The sequence below is a fragment of the Streptopelia decaocto genome (genome assembly GCF_964273445.1).
Source record: "Streptopelia decaocto genome assembly, chromosome: 4".
In the NCBI taxonomy this organism is placed as follows: domain Eukaryota; kingdom Metazoa; phylum Chordata; class Aves; order Columbiformes; family Columbidae; genus Streptopelia; species Streptopelia decaocto.
This window is the reverse complement of record NC_138658.1, coordinates 77,940,974-77,962,557: the sequence shown is the minus strand read 5'-3', so window position 1 is coordinate 77,962,557 and position 21,584 is coordinate 77,940,974. Positions and strand designations below refer to the sequence as shown.

Here is a 21,584-nt window from a genome sequence, read left to right as displayed (position 1 = left end):
ACCCTCTGCTGTCCCTAACCACAGCATCACAGGATCATTTTGGTTGGAAAAGCCCCTCAAGCTCATCGAGTCCAACCGTAACCCACCCCTGTCCCTGCCCCATGTCCTGAGAACCTCATGTCCGTCTGTCCAGCCCTCCAGGGATGGTGACTCCAGCACTGCCCTGGGCAGCCTGTTCAATGCCCCACAGCCCTTTGGGGAAGAAATTGTTCCCACATCCAACCTCAGCCTCCCCTGGCGCAACTTGAGGCCGTTTCCTCTGCTCCTGGCGCTTGTTCCTGGGGAGCAGAGCCCGACCCCCCTGGCTCCAAGCTCCTTTCAGGCAGTTCAGAGATCAGAAGGTCTCCCCTCAGCTCCTGTTCTCCAGCTGAACCCCCCAGGTCCCTCAGCCGCTCCATCACACTTGTGCTCCAGCCCCTCACCAGCTCCGTGCCCTTCTCTGAATGCTGCCCCTAAATCCACCGTTACCCCACCCCAACCCCACCCCAACCTTTTTCCCATCCCCACCGTCACCTTCAGGTTCCCTGTCCCATTCCCCGCCCGGATGGGGTGGGTTGGGGGCCGGTCCCGCCGCTCCCTCCCGCTGTTTACAGCCAACACGACCTGCGGCCGCTGCCGGAGCCGCCGGGGCTGCGGGCGGGGCGGCCCCGACGGGCCGGGACCGGCTCCGGCCGGCGCGGGGGGATAAAGCCCGTGGCGCTGCCCCCCGCCCCCGCCCGGCTGCAGCCTCGGTCCTGCTCCCGTTCCCAGCCCCGCTCCCAGCCCCGGTGCCGCTCCAGCCCCGGTGCCGCTCCAGCCCCGGTGCCGCTCCAGCCCCGGTGCCGGTCCCGCCATGGCCGCCGCGCAGGTGCAGGCAGCGCGGGCAGCCCTGCCCGCAGCCCGGGAACACGCTCTGGCCGTCACCCGCGACTACAACAGCAACCCCAGGCTGAGTGAGTGTGGGGGGACACGGCGGAAACACGGCACCTCTCTGCCCCAAAGCCGGAGAGTCGCCATGGGTGCCCCAGGGTGGCAGGGACAGGGGTCACCCTGGGGCAGGCAGGGGTGGCAAGGTTGGGGGGGTGTCACTGGGGCAGGCAGGGGTGGCAGGGTTGGGGGGTGTCACTGGGGCAGGCAGGGGTGGCAGGGTTGGGGGGGTGTCACTGGGGCAGGCAGGGGTGGCAGGGTTGGGGGGTGTCACTGGGGCAGGCAGGGGTGGCAGGGTTGGGGGGGTGTCACTGGGGCAGGCAGGGGTGGCAGGGTTGGGGGGTGTCACTGGGGCAGGCAGGGGTGGCAGGGTTGGGGGGTGTCACTGGGGCAGGCAGGGGTGGCAGGGTTGGGGGGTGACACTGGCACAGGCAGGGCTGGCAGGGACGGGGTGTGACCCTGAGGCAGGCAGACAGGTGGGTGACACTGGGGTGGTGACAGGGATGGGGGGGTGGCACTGAGGTAGGCAGGGATGGGAAGGTGACACTGGGGCAAGCAAAGATGGCAGGGCCGGGGGGTGACAGTGGGGCGGGCAGGGGTCTGGGCTCTGCGGACCCTCCGTGTCCCCTGCCTGTGGGCAGCGGTTCTGCCTTCGCTGCCGAGACCCTGGGAGGGAGCACAGGGGCTGTGCGGGTCACTCGGGAGGGGACAGGGACTGTCATGGGGCCGGGGGTCTGTCACCCCTCCTGGTGTCTGCAGGGGCTGGGGAGGTGTCCCAGCCGCTGAGGGTGGCGGGGGTTGTGTTGGGTGCGGCGGATCCCGTAGCGGTACTGGGGTGCGCTGGGTGCCCTCCAGGTGATGGACCCCACCCTGACCCACCGCAGGGGGGGACAAGGTGGAGTCGGCAGCTTGAGACACGGCAGGGAGGGGCCGCTTGTGTGCCGGAGCCTGTGAGGACGGTGGTGGCTGTTGGGGGGACGTCTGTGTGTCTGTACCGCCAGGGCTGTCTGTGGGTCCATACCGCCTGTGACCACAAAACACCCCGTCCCCGAGCACCACAGGCTCGGAGGCATCAAGGACATTTGCTGTGACCTTTGTGCCTTTGCTGGCGGGTCGGGGTGGCTGGAGGGAGCTTTCCTGTCACCTCCCTCGTCCCCAGCCGGGTGGCTCCAGGCTGGCACGGCCCCGGCTGCACCGTCCTGGCGCGGCTGAGCGCAGCCAGCTCTGCCCGGCCACCCGCCCCTGTTTGCTGTCAACAGGGAGCCGGGAGCAGCCACCCATGGGTGACCTGTCCCCAGTTCACACGGGTGACAGCCAGCCCTTGGCCCCAGGAGGGTCACCGGCTGGGCAGGAGGTGGCTGCAGGGAGCCGAGGCTGTTTCTTGTGACATTGGTGGCAGGTCCTACCCTCCCGCTGGCTCCCGGCCGCATCCCGCAGGCTCAGGCTCTCGCTGCTGCGGCTGCTCCTTCCTGCATCCATGGGAGATGCTGGGAGAGCAGCTGGACTGGCTCTGCAAAGCCACGTCCAGGCTGGGACTAAGTCCTGCCCCGGGTGTCCTGTCCCCACCGTATGTTAGAGAGGGGTGTGTGAGGGCACAGGACAGTGACAAACCGGTGCTCTGCAGCCCTGTGTGCCGGGGGGGTCCTGGCATGGGAGGGAGCACTTGGGACTGCTCCAAAAATGTGCTACAGGGTGATGGTGGGAGCCAGGAGGAGGGACCTCGGTGACATGGGAGAGCTGGGGGTGCATCTGGGGTGACATTCAGAGGGGTCAGGGGGAGGTAAATGGGGTGTCCCCCCCATCAGCTGGGCTGGATGGTGCCCTGTGGGTACAGCGGAGCAGGTTGGGGGGACAGGTGTCTGCCCACCATGGGTATTGCTGGGAACACCTGCTGAGCTGGGCACTGTCCCTGCCCCAGGGGTGTCCCTGTGTGTGCCACCACCCCAGGTGTGTGCCACCTGCCCCACGGGGATGCCAGAGCCCCTCCCCAGCCCCACGGCTGGGAGCCCAGGGTCCCAGTGTGGGGTCCCAGAGCCTGGTGGGGCTGCAGGAGCTCTGTGGATCACCAGCCACACCTGCTCACGCAGGGTCCCAGAGCAGATCACGCAGGGTCCCAGAGCAGATCACGCAGGGTCACAGAGTAGATCATGCAGGATCCCAGGGGGTTTGAATGTCTCAGAGCAGGAGACTCCACACCCGCTCTGGGCAGCCTGGGCCAGGCTCTGGCACCTCCCAGCAAACAAGTTTCTGCTCATGTTCACATGGAGCCTCCTGTGTTTCAGTCTGTGCCCGTTGCCCCTCACCCTGGCGTTGGGCACCACTGAACAGAGTCTGGTCCATCCTCTGACACCCACCCTGAGCTATTGATCCATTGATCCCATCCCTCTCAGCTTCTCTTCTCCACTCAACAGCCCCAGCTCTCTGTGTCTCCTCATCACAAAGATGCTCCAGACCCCTCAGCATCTCTGTGTCCCTCCCTGGACTGTCTCCAGTGATTCCTTGTCCTCCTTAAACTGGGGGGCCCACCATGGGATCCAGTACCCCCAGTATGGGGTCCCAGCAGTGTGTGGTCCCAGCGTGGCACCGTGCACAGGAGCAGCTACATGATCCCCAAATACACCCCACCACTGGGGGGGACCTCGGGGGCTGAGCAGGGCTGCAGGCAGGAGCAGGCAGGAGCAGGCAGAGCTGCCTGTGCCGCCCTGCTGGGGCCGGCTCTCCTGAGAGGCGGGAGAGGTATTAGCAGCTGCTTCCCCGCACCGCAAATCCATTAGCACAAGCAAGTGGAAGAGGCACTTCTCACCTCCTGCCCTTTGGCTTGACCCATCTTTACGAAAAACAACCCAGTGAACGATGCCGCTGCCTGCACATGGGCTTGGGCTGCTCAGGCAGAGGGGCTGTCCCACAATGTGTCCCCACGGTCCCCAGGGCACAGGCACAGCCTGGGAGCAGCTGCAGGGCTGGGCTGGGAGGGGATGGATGGAGCGGCTGGAGCACACGTGTGATGGAGCGGCTGAGGGACCTGGGGGGTTCAGCTGGAGAACAGGAGCTGAGGGGAGACCTTCTGATCTCTGAACTGCCTGAAAGGAGCTTGGAGCCAGGGGGGGTCGGGCTCTGCTCCCCAGGAACAAGCGCCAGGAGCAGAGGAAACGGCCTCAAGTTGCGCCAGGGGAGGTTGAGGTTGGATGTGGGAACAATTTCTCCCCCAAAGGGCTGTGGGGCATTGAACAGGCTGCCCAGGGCAGTGCTGGAGTCACCATCCCTGGAGGGCTGGACAGACGGACATGAGGTTCTCAGGACATGGGGCAGGGACAGGGGTGGGTTACGGTTGGACTCGATGAGCTTGAGGGGCTTTTCCATCCAAAATGGTTCTGTGATTCCATGAGCCCGGCCCAGGTACCCAGAGGGGTGGTGGATGAACCATCCCTGAGACATCCCAGGCCAGGCTGGACGGGGCTCTGAGCACCCTGAGCTGGTGAAGATGTCCCCGTCATGGCAGGGGGGGCACTGGGGAAGCTTTAAGTTCTCTCAGCTCTGTGCACCCCAAACTGTGGTGCTGGGGACAGGGGGTGTCCTGGGGGGCTGCAGCCACCGTGTCCTGCCTTTATTCGTCCCCCATGTCTCCAGCCACGCTGCCGGAGCCGTCCTTCCTCCCACCCCCGCACCCCACGGTCCGTCCCGCCGGGGTGGGACCCCCAGCCCCACAGCTTCGCTCTCCATCACTTCCTCCCTCCTCCCGCCCAGCTGGTCGGGGTCCGCAGCCCCGCTCCTCACCGCCCACCCCCAGCTCTGTTTTGTCTGATAGAAAATGCAACAGCAAGACCAGCATTTTTTCTGCTCAGGGCTGGCTTGTTTGGTTCACGCTCGGCTGGTTCCTGCCATTCTTTGCCGCTCCTCACATGACGTGCAGGTGTGTATGGGAACCCTCGGCCGGCGGGTCCTAATTAGTGGCATAGAGTGTGACCCCCCGCCGGGCTTTTCACCGGCTCCGCCGGGCTGGGACAGGCCGGTGGGTTTGACAGCGCGGCACAAAGTGACACATGGCACAATGGGCAGGTTGCGGAGGGGGGAGAGCTGGTCACTTAGGGACTGTCGGAAAAGTCCCAGGATGGCCGCGGGATGGGGCCGGCGGGCGATGGTGGCTCCTGGGGAGGCGCATCCCGGGGACGCTGCTGTCCCCGCGGGATGTGTCACCGCCATGGGGACAGGGACGGGCTGAGCGGGATTTTGAGCTCAAAGTCGCCATCGGGGCTGGATTCGTGCCCCCGCCCGAGAGCAGTGTTTTGGTTAAAAACTAAGCTTGTGGATGATGGGACAGCGAGCAGCACTGGGGATGTGGGATCCATCCAGCCCGGTCCGGAGCAGCCCACGGTCACCCTGCGCTCAGCACACCCACCCTGCCCCACGGGGCGCCCACCCGTTGCTGGGGGGTGCCAGGCGTGGGGCAGTGCAGTGGGATCCCCACCCCGTGATCTGGGGACACCAGAGACCCTTCCTGGCTCGGGACCGGCTGGGGACCCCTGAGACACCTCGTCACTCCGTCCTTGCTCTGGGCTGGGGGGAGAGGGATTTGGGGATTTTGGGGCAGTTTCCAGTCTTTGCTCCGCCGTCCCGTGCCTCCGCCTGCGCGGGGCTGAAGCGGGAGAGGGTGTCGGGGGGGGCTCCACCATGCGAACCCCGGGGGCTGTAATTTGGGGTCGAGGGAACTGCGAAGCCCCTAAGCAGGGGTGAGCATCACTCGCCGCACATCCCAACCTGGAGGCCAAGGTCACCGTCACGGGACAGGTGACAAATTTGTCCCAAATCAACTTCTGCGGAGAGGGCGATACCCTGGGTGGGGTTTTATTCCAGCCCCCCCGCCACGGCCTGGGCTGGAGGAGGATGGAGCTGGGGCTGCATCCGTCCCCTCGCCGTGGCAGATGGCAGGTCCTGGGACCCCCAGCCGGCCCTGAGACCCCCGGTCCCACCCTGGGACCCGCCGGCCGCTCCCGAACGAGCCCCCCGGCGCACTTTGGCGCAGAGCCCTAAGGCCGGTGTGGGGCTGGGGATGCCCGGGCAGGGGGCTGGGGAGGGCGAGCGGGAGCAATTAGCGGCGGGTGTAGTTGGGTCGGGTCCTCTTTGTCCCCCGGGGGCCCTTTGTGCCCCCCCTCGGTGGCCAGCAGTGCGTGAGTGTCAGGGCTAACGGAGATTGCATCTGACAGGAGCTGTGAATTTGGGGCTGGGGGTGTGGAAAGGCCAGGTTGAAAGCCTTTTTCTTTTCTTTCGGCCCCTCTCCCCCCGCCTGCCGCCCCCCGAGGCCCGGCCGTGCCCCCCGGCAGCCGCCCGGCCGCAGCCCACCCACCCTGCTCCCCCCCCGGCTTGTTCATAACAGCTCAACGTCTTAATTATCGGAATTAGTGCTTTCCGGTGGCAGGGGCTGCCCCTCCTCTCCTGCCCCGTCCAGCTCCCATTCGCTGCGCTGTCACTTGGCGTCACTGTCGTGATGTCCTTCTCTGTCGCGATAGAGCCCTTTGGGATGGGCACGGGCTGGGGGCTGGAGCGATGCAACAAGTGGGGGCCGGGCCGGGGCTTTGCCCCCATTGCGAGGCCGGGAGCTGTGGGTTCCTTTGTACAAAATGAGACAGTTTTGCAGAAAAATCTCTTATGTGAGTTTAATTTTCTCATGATATTGGCCGGGCCTGGGCCAAAGGGCCCCCGGGGGGGCTGGTGAGGTGAAGGGTTTTGTAACGGGCTTTTCAGTGGAAATGGTGAAGGACAGAGAACCGTGGAGCAACGTTTTTATCATCCCCCATGTTCATTTCTCCATGACCAAGTCCGGTTGTCCATCCCTCCATCCATCTGCTCAGCCATCCAGCTCTCCATCCTCTCCAGCCCCACCACCATCCTCTCCATCCGTCTGCACTTCCATCTTCTCCATCCCTCCGTCCATCCCTCCATCCCTCCGTCCATCCCTCCGTCCATCCCTCCATCCATCCCTCCATCCATCCATCCTCTGGGGGCTCTGTCCCCCAAACCACCCTTCCTCGCTGGCCCAGGCTGCTGGGCTGTGGACTCCCCATCTCTGGAGACCTTGGACCAGCCCCAGGTGACCCTGCTTGCACCAGGAGAGCTCGGGAGGTCCCTGCCCGTGTCCGCCGTGCCGTGACTCCGAGAGCAAGGCCAAATCAGTGTCCCTGGAGCCCAGACCCTTGGGTTACGTTGAGTCACCATCCCTGGAGGTGTTTAAAAGACATGGAGATAAGGTTCTCAGGGACATGGTTTAATGGTGAACTTGGCAGTGTTGGGTTAATGGTTAGACTCGGTGATCTTAAAGGTCTTTTCTGACCAAAACGACTCTATGATTCTATGATTGCTCCACCCACACTGGGGATGCTGGTGGCGTTGCCACCACCCTACAACCCATCCCTGAAGCAAAGTCACTGTGGGGTAGGAAGGGGACCTGGTGCCAGCTCCTTTATGGACAGACTGATTTGGTCGGAGAGGAGTGCTGGGACAGCCAGCGCTGAGACCCTGCGCTGCCAGGGACCCCCTCCGTGCGTCTGCACCGGGGAACCTTCTCTGCCTCAGTTTCCCTAGGAGGAAACGAGAGAAATGGTGCTGCTCTCCCTGAGTGATGGTTGGAGGGCTAATATATGTATATATAGGTGTTATTTAAAGATGGATGGATGGATGGATGGATGCAGAGCTGGATGGATGGAAGGAAGAATGGAAGGAAGAATGGATGGATGGATGCAGAGCTGGGCGAGTGGGTGGATGGATGGAAGATGGGAGGATGGATGGAAGGAAGAATGGATGAGTACAGAGCTGGATGGATGGATGGATGGATGGATGGATGGATGGATGGATAGATGGACACAGAGCTGGATGCATGGAAGGCTGACTGGATGGATGGGCAGAGAGCTCGGCCAATGATCCCATGTCACAGCCACAGGTCCCCAAGTGGTGCTCTCAGAGGGTCCGATGCCCTCGGTGGGAGAAGATGCTCTGGTGTGTTGGGAGGGCCGCCGGGAGGGTCCCGAGGGCGCTGGCAGCCATTGGGGCTGGGCTGGGGACCACCGTGCTCCCTGTCCCACGTGGGTGGCTCCCCAACAGCTGGGACTGCAGAGGGGACGGGGCGGGGGAGAAGAAAAGAGCCCAACAAAACCTCCCAGGGGAAGGGAAGCGGCGGCGGATATTTGTGAAGGAGCTGGAAGGGGAAATAAAAGGCTGAACGATCCCTTTGGGAAGAAAGGGGACAAAGGCGGGGAGGTTGGTGGCCGAGAGGCGGCTCCGGCGTGCCAGCCCCCCAGGCTGCTGAATGGGCAGCCAGCGGGAACGGGGCGTAATTGGGTAACGGGGAGAAGGCTAATTGTGAAAACAGCGGGGATGACAAAAACGGGGCACAGGCCGGGTGAGGGACGTGGGACATGGGGTGGCCAGGGATGGGTGCTCCCCACCACGGGAGGCAGCTGGCGAGGGGCAAATGGGACAAATCTCCCCAAAATGGATTTTATAGGGCTGGTCTGACTGGGATGCACCCTGGGAGCTGTGCTGGTGCTGGTATCACTGAGAGGTGCTGCCGGAATGCTGGGGCGTGGGGACCCGCATCCTGTGGGGACCCACGTCCTCTGTGGACCCACATCCCATGGGGATCCACATCCCATGGGGACCCGCAGCTCGCGGGCCCTGCATCCTGTGGGGACCCCTATCCTGCAGTGACCCGCATCCCATGGGGACCTGCATCCTGCAGTGACCCGCATCCCGTGGGGACCCACATCCTTCAGGGATCCGCATCCCGTGGGGACCCCTATCCTGCAGGGACCCGCATCCCATGGGGACCTGCATCCTTGCAGTGACCCGCATCCCGTGGGGACCTGCATCCTTGCAGTGACCCGCATCCCGTGGGGACCCACATGCCCTGGGGACCTGCATCTTGCAGTGACCCGCATCCTTGCAGTGACCTGCATCCCATGGGGACCTGCATCCCCTGGGGACCTGCATCCTGGGGGGACCCCTATCCTGCAGGGACCCACATCCCATGGGGACCCGCATCCTGCAGGGACCCGCATCCCATGGGGAAACCCATCCCATGCAAACCCCCATCCCATGGGGACCTGCATCCTGTGGGGACATGAATCCTGCAGGGACCCACATCCCATGGGGACCCACATCCCATGGGGACCCGCATCCCATGGGGACCCACATCCCGCAGCCGCGGCAGGGACCACCCATCCCTGTGGTGATGCCGGCCAGCTGGCCCGGCCTCTCCAATCGGATTAGGATCATGAGGAAATGAGAGAGCCCGGTGTGAGAAGAGAGGGCAGGAGGGCTGAAAGGGCCCGGCGGGGTCAGCGGAGCCAGGCCCCGCCATGGCAGGCGTTTACGGCATTTGACACATCGGAAAAATGATCAAGGAGCGGCTTAGAGCCGGATCAGTTCCCCAGCACCTGCACCCGCCTGGGAAGCTGCTCCCGACCCTGCGCGGGGACCTGCTGCCTCTCGCTGGGCTCCCGCACCCGTTCCTCCCCGTCTGTCACAGAGCCCCAGACCAGTGGGGCTGCAGGAGCTCTCTGGGTCCCCATCCCAGCCCTGCCAACGCAGGGTCACAGAGCAGATCACACAGGGTCCCAGAGCAGATCACACAGGTGGGTCCAGGCGGGTTTGAATGTCCCAGAGCAGGAGACTCCACACCCGCTCTGGGCAGCCTGGGCCAGGCTCTGGCACCTCCCAGCAAACAAGTTTCTGCTCATGTTCACATGGAGCCTCCTGTGTTTCAGTCTGTGCCTGTTGCCCCTCACCCTGGCGCTGGGCACCACTGAACAGAGTCTGGTCCATCCTCTGACACCCACCCTGAGCTATTGATCCATTGATCACATCCCTCTCAGCTTCTCTTCTCCAGCTCAACAGCCCCAGCTCTCTGTGTCTCCTCATCACAAAGATGCTCCAGACCCCTCATTCCCACTACAGACTCACAAGACAAGTGGAAAAGTCAGAGAAAACTAAGAAATCATCTATGATCCGACATCAGACGAGCTGTGCGAACTTGTCACCATTCCCTGCGGCTGGGCGGCAACTCCCATCTTCTCAGTCCTCAAAACGTCCCTAAAGATGAACTTTACTCCCGTAAAGAAGCAAATGTAAATTGCCAGAGCTCCGTGGAAGAATATGGGTTGTGTTTTAGATGTCTCCCTTCTGGAACCTCAGATTATTAGTGTTCTTCACTGTTGTTAATGGCAGGAACGGTGATTGTGAACTGCAGTCAGGCTCACAAGGTCCCACAATCAGTAGCCACGGGGCACGTTCCTCCTGAACCCTCTCGGGGATGTTTTACCTTCCCCAGCTCGAAGGCTCCACATTTTTGAGTGTTTTTAGGTTGGCCGGTTCTCTACCACACCAGATTTCCTCCTGGATTCCTCGTGTTGGAGCTGCTGCTGCTCCGTGCTGGGTTCTCCAGCGGTTCCTTCTGCGACTTGTCATCCTTGTCATCCTCTCCTCATGTCCCCGCTGCCTCCGGTTGTCCCCGGGTTCCGCATTGTCACTTAGGAGAGGTGACATCCCCAGCAGCCTCATTTCCTTGCCTGAACGCGGCACTGAGTCCCTGTCACCCCGATGTCCCCTCCCGAGCTGTGGGGTCCCCGGCAGCACCCGTGGCCACCAGGCAGCGTCACCCTGCGGGCGCTCGGACCTTGTTTGGTGGTGGTGGTGTTGTTTGGGTGTTTTCTGTGTTTGGTTTGGGGGTATTTTGGTGTGCGGGTTGTTCTTTGCTGTGTTGGCTTTGGTTGGGCTGGGTTTGTGTTTCCATTCGTTCATTTTTGTTTGATTTGCTTTCGGAGGACGGGGGTTTGTGTGTGTGCGTGGGGGTTTGTTTGCGTTTGGTTTTGGGTTTGGGGTTTTGTTTCGTTTGTTTCTGTTTGATTTTGTGGGTTTGTTTGTTGATTTTCCATCTGGTTTTTGTTTGGTGTTTGTTTTATTGCTCGGTCGGGGGTTTTTTTAAGCAAAATCCTGGTGTACTGAAGAGCTGGGCTTAGCGAGAGAAGCCATTGACTTGCCGCTGCACCCCGGCTTTCACTGTCCCCCCTTCTGTACCTTCATTCCTATCGAAATGAACCGAAATGGAAGGAATTCGGGAAAAGCCCCGTTCCCCGCAGGATGTAGGTTCCGGGGCTCCGGTTTAGGCCCCGCCAGTCACTGGGGCTGCCACTGGGAGGACTGGGAGGGCGGGAATGGCGCGGGTGGGACCGATCCTGCCTTGGGGGCAGCGTCCCCAGCTTTGGGGACTGACAGTGTGTGTGTCCCCCAGCCTACCAGACGGTGTGTGGTGTCAACGGGCCCCTGGTGGTGCTGGACAATGTGAAGGTAGGACCCTGCGGGTGACGAGGGGACACCTCGGCGGTGTCACTTTGGGATGTGCGGGGACTGCTGTGCAATGGGGGGGTGCAGTGGGGAGTGTGTCCCTGTCCCACATCCCCTGTCCCCTGGGCTGTCCCCTGGGCTGTCCCCTCCTCTCTGGGGTCTGTCAGGTGGCTCCGAGCTCCCTCCTCTGGACACGGCCGGGAGCAGAGCCCCTGTGCTGCTGTCCCCGTCCCTGTGCTGCTGTCCCCTGTGCTGCTGTCCCGTGTCCGACTGTCCCTGTCCCCTGTGCTGCTGTGCCCTGTCCCTGTGCTGCAGTTCTTGTCCCCTGTGCTGCTGTCCCTGTCCCCTGTGCTGCTGTCCGTGTGCTGCTGTCCCTGTCCCTGTGCTGCTGTCCCGTGTCCGACTGTCCCTGTCCCCTGTGCTGCTGTCCGTGTGCTGCTGTCCCTGTCCTCTGTGCTCCTGTCCCCTGTGTTCCTGTCCCTGTGCTGCTGCCCCTTGTGCCCCTGTCCCTTTTGCTCTTGTCCCTGTCCCTTGTGCTGCTGTCCCTGTCCCCTTGTGCTGCTGTCCCTGAGCTCCTGTCCCCTCTGCTCCTGTCCCTGTCCTCTGTGTCCCTGTCCATGTCCTCTGTGTCCCTGTCCATGTCCTCTGTGCCAGCCTGAGCTCCTGTCCCCTGTGCCAGACTGGGCCCTGGTTCCTGTCCCTTGTCCCCTGTGCCCCTCCCCGAGCTCTGGTCCTGTTCCCTGTGTCCCTATCCAAGCTCAGACTCGTGTTTGCTGTCACCTGTGCCCCCGAGCTGAGCTCCAGTTCCTGTCCCTTGTCCCCTGTGCTCCCACCTGAGCTCCAGCTCCTGTCCCTTGTCCCCTGTGCCCCTGCCCAAGCTCCAGCTCCTGTCCCTTGTCCCCTGTGCCCCCAGCTGAGTTCCAGCTCCTGTCCCTTGTCCCCTGTGCCCCCACCTGAGCTCCAGTTCCTGTCCCTTGTCCCCTGTGCCCCCAGCTGAGTTCCAGCTCCTGTCCCTTGTCCCCTGTGCCCCCACCTGAGCTCCAGTTCCTGTCCCTTGTCCCCTGTGCCCCTGCCCAAGCTCCAGCTCCATGCAGGGGCTCTGAGCAAGCTCATGTCCCAAACCCCAGTTCAGCCTGTCCCCACACCGGGTGGCAGCTCGGTGTCACCCTGCCTGTCCCTGCTCCCAGGGCAGGGCTGGGCTCACCTGGGTGGCCACCAGGCCAGCCGGGACCCTCCGAGGGCCTTTGTTGCCCGGTGCCTGGTTTCTGTGGCCCCTTTCATGGCCAGCCCGGCGGGATGGGAATCCAGCAGCTCAGTTAAAGAGCCGGGCCGTGGCGGGGTTTCCTCCGCTTTGTTGTCCTTTATGCAAAGGTCTTTACAGCAGAATTAAAGTACAAAGTTCACAGCGCCGGAGCCAGCGCTGGTGGCTGGGAGCGAGGAGGAGGAGGAGGAGGAAGAGGAGATGGAAGAGAGCAGGGCTGGGCAGATGTGCTCATGGAGCAAAGCCCCTGGGACATTGTCCCCTGAGCAGGACGTGTCCCTCAGCCAAGGGGCTGCAGAAGTGCTGCCTCTACCCCCTGGGGGTCGTGGCTGGGTGGGGGTCCCTGGGGGTGTCACCAGCTCCACAGGGTTTCTCCAGGGCTGCGGATGCGCTTTGGGCAGCTCTCGGAGATGCTGCTCGTACAGGTGATGGGTCTGTCTGCTCCTGGTATCCTGCAGTGCTGGGGAAACCGAGGCACGGAGCAGTGCCACAGCTCTGGGGTGGGGTGAGGACAGGCAGCACCTTCCCCAAGACACCTCCTGCCGGGGCTGGCAGGTCCTGCCTGTTGACATCAGTTGCTGAATGTCCCCCCGGTGTTTGGTGGCTTCAGGGAGCACGAATCCCCAACCACAGGAGGGGAAACTGAGGCAGCACTGGCAGACAGGCCCGTGCAGGCAGGGGCTGCAAGGGGTGGTGTCGGGTCCCCCCGCCCCCATCTCACCTTGTCCCTGTCCCTCCAGTTTGCCCAGTACGCCGAGATCGTGAACTTCATGCTGCCCAACGGCACCAGCCGCAGCGGGCAGGTCCTGGAGGTCATGGGCTCCAAAGCCATCGTCCAGGTGAGCCCAGGCGGGGGACACAGGGACAGGGGCCACGGTGGCACAGGGGACACACGCGTGCTGCATGGCCCGGGGCTCTGTCCCCCTCCAGCGGTGGCTGCCGCAGCCGGGCTCTGGTCGCGGCTGTCCCAGGCTGTGGGACCGGTGTTTGGGGACGGGCGGGGTCTGGGGACAAGGGGTGTCCTGGGACAGGCGGGACGGAGCTGGTGCTGTGACACCGGCGGGGACAAAGCTGTGCCAGCCCTCGCACCCTCAGCTCCGAGCAGGTACCACGTTCCAAACGTCACCGTCTGCGCCACCGCAGCGGGATGGGGGCGACGTGGGCACGACCCTCTGCTGGGTCCCTGTCCTGCTGTCCCCAACCTCCCCTCGCCCCAGCTGCCCACCCAGATCCCCCCATGTCCCCATCTGGGTGACACCGCAGCCTCCTCGGGACCCCTCGTTCTCCCTGGGCTGCCCCCCCGCTCCATCCCAGGACCCCCCGCCGTCCCCCCGTGGCCACCAGCCGGGACCGGGGGTTCGCGGGGTGCCCGCCCCCCTCAAACCGCTGCAGCCAAGTGGGGTTTCACCGGGAGCACCGGGGCCGTTTGGGGCCGTCCTGCCTAATTAGCCCAGGTCCCCTCTAATCAGCTCGGGAGGGGCTGCAGAGCTGCCGGCGAGCGGTCGAACCTCCCCCCCGCTTAATGCCGCCCGGACCTCTGCAGCGCCCTTGTAATCCTATTAGGGAGTCAGCCCGGGAGGCGAGAAAACGGGGGAAAAGGGGAAAAAAAGAGGATCTCTTTGCAGCAGCAGCTTTGGGGGGAACCGAGCTGCACCCACCCCCCCAGGCGGGTGCTGTGGCCGTTACCCCCCAGCCGGGTGCCCCCGGCTTCCCCAAGGCATTGCCCTGCTCCCGGGGGCCACACGGCTCTAATTAAAGCAGCGATCTGGAGGTTAATTAATACAAATGGTGTCAAATATTATACGGATCAAAAATGCCTTCGGTTGCCCTGCCCGAGGCCCTTCTGCTGCTCTCGTTGCATTCAAGAGAGCGTGACCACCCCCCCCCCCCCCCCCCGCCCAGCTCTCCCCCAAGCCAAAGGAGTTTTCTTAACCCCGGGCTGCCCCCCCCGCTTTTATCACCTCTCCGTGACGGGTTTTTCGGGTGAGCGCGGATCACATCACCTCCCCGCAGAGACCGCCCCCCCCGCTAATCCCCGCTAATTGCCCCCCCCGGCTCTGCCCCGGGGTGTCCGCAGGTGTTTGAAGGGACATCTGGGATCGACGCCAAGAAAACCTCCTGCGAGTTCACCGGGGACATCCTGCGCACCCCGGTTTCCGAGGACATGCTGGGTAAGCGCGGCCCCCCCGTGGAGCTCCCGCACCGCTCGGTGTGATGGGGTCACCCGGCAGCAGGGGGGGACACGGGTATTTTGGGGGTGTCGAGGTCCTGAGGTTGTGTCCAGGCGACAAGCATGTCCCCAGTCCTGGGGGTGTCGCGTCCAGCACGGGGTGACGGTCACCTGTCTACGGGGCTAAAACGTCCCGCTGGGTCCCCTCTGCCCAGTTATCCCAGTAGGAAAAGCCTGGCCTGGCCTGGGAGAGGTTGTGCCCTTAACACTTGAACTTGGGAGAGCTGGGGGCTGCCCATCCCCTCTGAGGCCCGAGACGTGGCCACGCGTGAGGCCACCCCTGTCCCCACGGGCACACCTGCCCGGGCAGAGCTGGGTGCTGGCACCCCCCCCAGCACCCCAGTTTAGGCTCAGCCCAAGCCCTTCCTCCCCAGCTCCCAGCCGTGTGAGAGGCTCCGGAGGGTCCCGCAGCCCCCGGGGCTCGCAGGGGTCACCGCTGGTGACAGTGGTGGCTCGGGGTCCCCGCGGAGGGACCTCGGCTGGCACAGGGGATCGCTGCCCGGTCGGGGACCGAGTGTCACCTGCAATCTCTGTCCCCGAAGCGCCGCCCGCCTGCAAAGGGCAGCGGGAAAGGGCAGCGGGGACACGTGTCGAGCGTGGTGACAACCGGACAGGGCCCTGGCGGGGACCACCGGCTCCCTTCCCTGCCAGGGTCCCCCTTGTCCCCACGCGTGAGTCCCCTGGGAGGGGACACGGAGCAGACGGGGTGCGCAGGGTCCATCCTGAGCTGCCCCGCAAAACCTCCCTGCCCCGGTTTTGGGGGGGGTTTCCCCTTCCCCTTCCCCTAACCCCCTAAACCAGGCTGTGGTCCCCCGGTTGCACTGTCCCCCCTCCTGTCCCCCCTCCCTGTTTGCGGCAGACGTGGGTGCCGGTGAAGTTCAAGGTTACTGACCTTTCATGCTCCGCGCTCCCGCATCCCGGCCCCCCCATCACCCTGATCCGCTCTGACAGCGGCGACGCTGCCCGGCCCGGGGGGGGGACCCCGAGAACGTCCCACAGGGACGGCAGCGGCACGGGGGGGGTGCCGGGCGGGGACACGGTGGCACATCGGCTTCACCGCCATCGATCCCGCGGCTCGGAGCGGGTCGATGAGGATGAGGGTGAGCGGTGATGCGGCGGCTCTCTGGGAGCATTGTGCCCCCCCCGCTCCCCCCGGGCGGCATGGGGGGGCTCGGTGTCACCCCACTTACAGGGCACCCCAAGGGGGAGGGGATGGAGGGTGGGTGGCTCGAGTGGCATGAGGGGGACTCTGGGGACCTATGGTGTCCCCCAGCCCTCGGGTGCCGCACTCCCCGCCCCCCCCGCACGGTGACATGGGGACCTTGTCCCCAGGCCTTGAGGGGGCGCTGTGGGACACAGCCCTGGGGGTCCCCACAGCCACCCCGGGTGCAAAGTCCTCTGCCCCTCACCCCCTGCCACCCACCCCCCGCGATGTCCCCTGCCACCCACGGGTGCCGCCCATGTCGCGGGTTTCCCGTGCCCGGGGGTACTCGCAGGGAAAGCCCCGCAGTGACACAGACCTGCCTGTCCCCGCACGGGGACAGGGGCGGGATGGTGGCCCTGCCCGGTGACTCCGCGCCAGGCTGGGGTCCTGCTCCCCGCCGGTGCGTTCCGGGGGGCCGAGCATCCCTCTCTTTGCAGGTCGGGTGTTCAACGGATCCGCCAAACCCATCGACAGCGGCCCCCCCGTGATGGCCGAGGACTTTCTGGACATTAACGGTGACAAACCGGGCACAGCCGCGGGGGGGTTGGGGACGCCCGGGGGTCTGGGGACGACCCCGTGCCCTGATGGCCAGAGCAGCCCCGCGGTGCCGCCCCCACCCCGCTCCCGGGGGGGTCCGTTTGTCCCCATCGGGTACCCTGGGGGCATGCGGGTGCAGGGCGGGGGGTACCTGGTGATCCCCTCCCACGCCAGGGCTGCTGGGGGGGCCTGCCCTGGTCCTTACCTCCAGCAGCTCAGTTTTGGTACCATTGGGGTGAGTCCTGCGCTTTGGGGTGCCCCCCCCGGGTGCCTTATTCACCCCCCAGGCCAGCCCATCAACCCCCACGGCCGCATCTACCCCGAGGAGATGATCCAGACGGGGATCTCGCCCATCGACGTGATGAACAGCATCGCCCGCGGGCAGAAGATCCCCATCTTCTCGGCCGCCGGCCTCCCCCACAACGAGGTGGGGTGTCACAGGGGTTCCTGACCCCCCAGCCCTGTAGGGTGACGGGCTGCTGCATGCAGGAGAAGGGAGGGCCACCTTTCCCCGTGCCTCAGTTTCCCCATCTGCACAAGCAAGGGGGTAGAGCAAACCCCACTGTGTCAAGAGCTGCGTGGGGTGGGGGGGTGATGTGGAGTGCCTGTGGGATGGGGGGGTCACAGACCCACCCCCCCCCAGAACAGCCGGTGGTGCAATGTGGTGGAGAAGCATCCCTGACAGATGGAGGGGAACCACGGTCACAGATGCCATGTCACAACAAGGGGACACGGCTGGTGGGGGGTGGCGCTGGTCCCCCCCGCGGGCTGGGTGACATCTGGGGGTGCTGGTGTCCATCCTGGGTTCCTGGTTGTTCACCCCACCTCCATCCCCAGCACCCCCTGCCCTTTGCTGCCACGGGGGCCAGATCCTGCTCCTGGGGGGGGCTGTGAGCCCTCGGGGGGATTGTCACCCCACGCCACCCCCCGTCCCCCCGCAGATCGCGGCGCAGATCTGCCGCCAGGCCGGCCTGGTGAAGAAGTCCAAGGACGTGGTGGACTATCACGAGGACAACTTCGCCATCGTCTTCGCTGCCATGGGGGTGAGCAGGGATGGGGGTGGACGGTCCCGCTCACCCCGGCACAGCCGCACGGCGGGGAGCCCCAGCCCCACAGGACAGCTTTGCTGCTGCCCCGGCCCCCTGCCTCAGTTTCCCCCAGCATTCCTCTCCTCCGCCCGGCAGGTCAACATGGAGACGGCTCGTTTCTTCAAGTCAGACTTCGAGGAGAACGGCTCCATGGACAACGTCTGCTTGTTCCTCAACCTGGCCAATGACCCCACGTGAGTCAGGCCATGGGTCCAGCACTGGCTGTCCCCCTCCTCCTCCTCCTCCCCCTCCTCCTCCTCCTCTTTTCTCCCTCTCCTTTTCTACTTCATCTCCCCTTCCCCTTCCCCTTCTCCTCCTTCCCCTTCCCCTTCCCCTTCCCCTTCCCCTTCCCCTTCCCCTTCCCCTTCCCTTTCCCCTTCCCCTTCTCCTTCTCTTCTTCTCCTTCTTCTTTCTCCTCCTCCTCCTCTTTCTTAACTTTCTCCTCTTCCTCCTCCTCCTCCATCCTACAGGGTGCTGAGTCCCTTGGGCTCCTCCATGTGCCCCCCCGGCTCCCCCAAACTTGTCCCAGTGCTGGGATGGGGGGTGACCTCCAGTGGGGTTCAGTGAGGGGCACAATGTGGGGGGTGTGTAGCATGGGCTGGGTGACCCCCGTTGTGGATCTAGGGGGACCCTCTGGGAAGGGCTGGGTGACCCCCATTGTCAAGACTCCCTCCCCAGCCATTGCCCAGTCCCAGCTCAAGCACCCCAAGATCTGGGGTCCCTGGGGGTGCCCGACCCCCTGCCCACAGCCAGTGTGGCTCAGCCCCAGGCGGGTGCTGTGTGGGGTGGGGGGACCGGGGGTCCCAGCCTGCACCCCCGGCAGGATCGAGCGGATCATCACCCCCCGGCTGGCGCTCACCACCGCCGAGTTCCTGGCCTACCAGTGCGAGAAGCACGTGCTGGTGATCCTGACCGACATGAGCTCCTACGCCGAGGCGCTGCGGGAGGTCAGCGGCGCCCCCGGTCCCTCCTGGTCCCCTGGGCCCTCCCCGTGGGGCAAGGGGTGCGACTGCCATGGGGGGTCTCAGGAAACCTGAATAATTGGGGTGCCCAGGGTGCTGGAGACACTTGAGGTGCTCAGGGTACTCGGGGCACCCGGGATATTTGAGGTACTTGGGGTGCTGGGGGTTCCCAAGGTACTTGGGGTGCCCAGGGTGCTGGATATGTTTGGGGTACCCAGGATACTGGGGATGCTTGGAGTCCCCACAGTGCTGGGGATGACTGAGGTACCCAGGGCACTGGGAGTACTTGGAGTGTCCAGGATATTTGGGTGCTCAGGGTGCCCTGGATACTTGGGATAATTGGGGTGTCCAGGATACTTTAGATGCTCGGGGTGCCCTGGGTTCTTGAAGTACTCGCGGTGCCCAGGATGCTCAGGAAATTTGGGGTAATTGGGGTGTCCAGGGTGCTGCAGGTGCTTGGGGTGCCTGGGATATTTGGGGTGCCAGGATATTTGGGGTATTTGCAGTGCTGGGGGTGTTTGGGGTGCCCAGGATACTTGGGATGCCCAGGATGCTGGGGGTGCTTGAGGTGCCCAGGATACTTGGGGTGCCTGCGGTACTTGGGGTGCTTGAGCGCCCTCCAGCACCAGGTACTTGGGGTGCTGCTCCCCCCAGCCCCATCCAGCCTGTCCCGCAGGTCTCGGCCGCACGGGAGGAGGTTCCCGGCCGCCGCGGCTTCCCCGGCTACATGTACACGGACTTGGCCACCATCTACGAGCGCGCGGGGCGCGTGGAGGGCAGGAACGGCTCCATCACCCAGATCCCCATCCTCACCATGCCCAACGACGGTCAGTGACGCAGGGGACACAGGGGACCCTGGGAAGCGCGCAGCGCCAGTGCCGTGTCTGCGCCGGGAAATGTGAACTTGGTTTGGTTTGACGCGGTTTTTGGGGGAGCTTCCCTCCCTGGGGCTGTGCTGCTCTGGTCACCCCCGGCTCGGGGCACGGCCACCTCACGGGGGGCCAGACACATCTTTGGGGCTCACGGCACCCGCTTGTCCCCAGACATCACCCACCCCATCCCCGACCTGACGGGTTTCATCACCGAGGGGCAGATCTACGTGGACCGGCAGCTCCACAACAGGCAGGTCGGTCCCCGTGTCCCTTCCCAGCCCCGTGTCACAGTGGTGCGGGGACAGATATGGCCCCAAGGGGTTTGGAAACCCCCTGGGACTGGGTGTATTGAGGGCAGGGGGACCGGGGAGACAGTCCCCTTACCTGTGTGGGTGACCATTTCGGGGGGTCCCCTCTCCCCCCGCAGATCTACCCCCCCATCAACGTGCTGCCCTCGCTGTCCCGTCTGATGAAGTCGGCCATCGGGGAGGGCATGACCAGGAAGGACCATGGGGACGTCTCCAACCAGCTGGTACGGACTGGGTGGCACAGGGGGGACACGGGGAGGGGGATCATTTGTCACTTCAAAGCCCTTCACCCCTGCGTGGGGCTGGGATTTTGCTGCCCATCATGGACTCAAAACACTTAATTTTGGCACCTCCTTCATGGGGGGGGGCAGTTTGGGATGGGGTGGGAGTCCAGGGGGCCCAAAGCCCCAAAACGGGGGGGCAGAGCTGTAGCTTGTCCTGCAGCAGGAATCCCAGCCTGACAGCACACAGCGGTTTTTCCCTGCAGCATATATTATTATACAGAGTATAATATATTGTAAGATACTATATATATTACAATATGTTATATATAAATATTATATATTATATAGAATATAATTATATATTGTTGTGGATGCTGCAGAGACCAGAGGGCTTTGAAAAGGACTGGCAACCTGGCCAAGCCTGGGCACATAGACCCTGCTCAGGGTGTCCCCAAAGCACAGGGTGTCCCCAAGGCACAGGGTGTCCCCAAGACATGAGGAGTCTCCAAAGCTCGGGGTGTCCCCAAGGTGCAGGGTGTCCCCAAGGCACAGGGTGTTCCCAAGGCAGAGGGTGTCCCCAAGACATGAGGAGTCTCCAGAGCTCGGGGTGTCCCCAAGGTGCAGGGTGTCCCCAAGGCACAGGGTATCCTCAAGGTACAGGGTGACCCCAAGACATGAGGAGTCTCCAAAGCTCAGGGTGTCCCCAAGGTGCAGAGTGTCCCCAAGGCACAGGGTGTCCCCAGGACATGAGGAGTCTCCAAAGCTCAGGGTGTCCTCAAGGCACAGGGTGTCCCCAAGACATGAGGAGTCTCCAAAGCTCAGGGTGTCCCCAAGGTGCAGGGTGTCCCCAAGGCACAGGGTGTCCTCAAGGTAGAGGGTGACCCCAAGACATGAGGAGTCTCCAAAGCTCAGGGTGACCTCAAGGCACAGTGTGTCCCCAAGGCACAGGGTATCCTCAAGGTAGAGGGTGACCCCAAGACATGAGGAGTCTCCAAAGCTCGGGGTGTCCCCAAGGTGCAGGGTGTCCCCAGGACATGAGGAGTCTCCAAAGCTCAGGGTGTCCCCAAGGCGCAGGGTGACACAACCAGGCAGCAAACACTGGAGCAAAGGCTGGTGTCACTCCCGAAGCTGGGTGGGGGGTCCCTGCGCTGCTGCGCTGCCCGGCGGGTGTCACCGTGTCCGTCCGTCCTGCTGTCCCGCAGTACGCCTGCTATGCCATCGGGAAGGACGTGCAGGCCATGAAGGCGGTGGTGGGGGAGGAGGCGCTCTCGGCCGACGACCTGCTCTACCTGGAGTTCCTGCACAAGTTCGAGAAGCAATTCATCAGCCAGGGTGAGAGAACAGCCGGACCCCCCTGGAGCCAGGACGGGGGTGTGGGGGTCTGAACCAGCCCCCCACATCTCCCCGCTCCTGCATCTCCCTTCCCTGCGTCTTCTCGCAGGTCCCTACGAGAACCGGAGCATCTTTGAGTCGCTGGACATTGGGTGGCAGCTGCTGCGCATCTTCCCCAAGCAGCTGCTCAAGCGCATCCCCGAGAACATCCTGGCCGAGTTCTACCCGCGGGAGGCCAAGGCGCCCGACCCGGCCCCGGCCAGCACCGCGCTGTGACCCCGGCTCTGCGCAGCCCCCACGCCTCCATGGGCCACCCAAAGGGCCCTGG

At 64.0% G+C, this 21,584-nt stretch overlaps 1 protein-coding gene across 1 annotated transcript; it reads left to right on the top strand.

The window, feature by feature from the left end:
- Positions 1-832: 832 nt before the first annotated feature.
- Positions 833-21,532, top strand: ATP6V1B1 (ATPase H+ transporting V1 subunit B1; the record flags this gene model as incomplete). Its single annotated transcript, XM_082051908.1, has 14 exons — positions 833-932; positions 11,186-11,241; positions 13,240-13,338; positions 14,577-14,670; positions 16,371-16,448; positions 16,758-16,897; positions 17,412-17,513; positions 17,655-17,752; positions 18,382-18,505; positions 19,197-19,347; positions 19,564-19,646; positions 19,820-19,924; positions 21,127-21,256; positions 21,366-21,532. 14 exons carry the CDS (start codon positions 833-835, stop codon positions 21,530-21,532), a joined length of 1,527 nt encoding a protein of 508 aa, XP_081908034.1.
- Between the last annotated feature and the right edge of the window lie 52 nt (positions 21,533-21,584).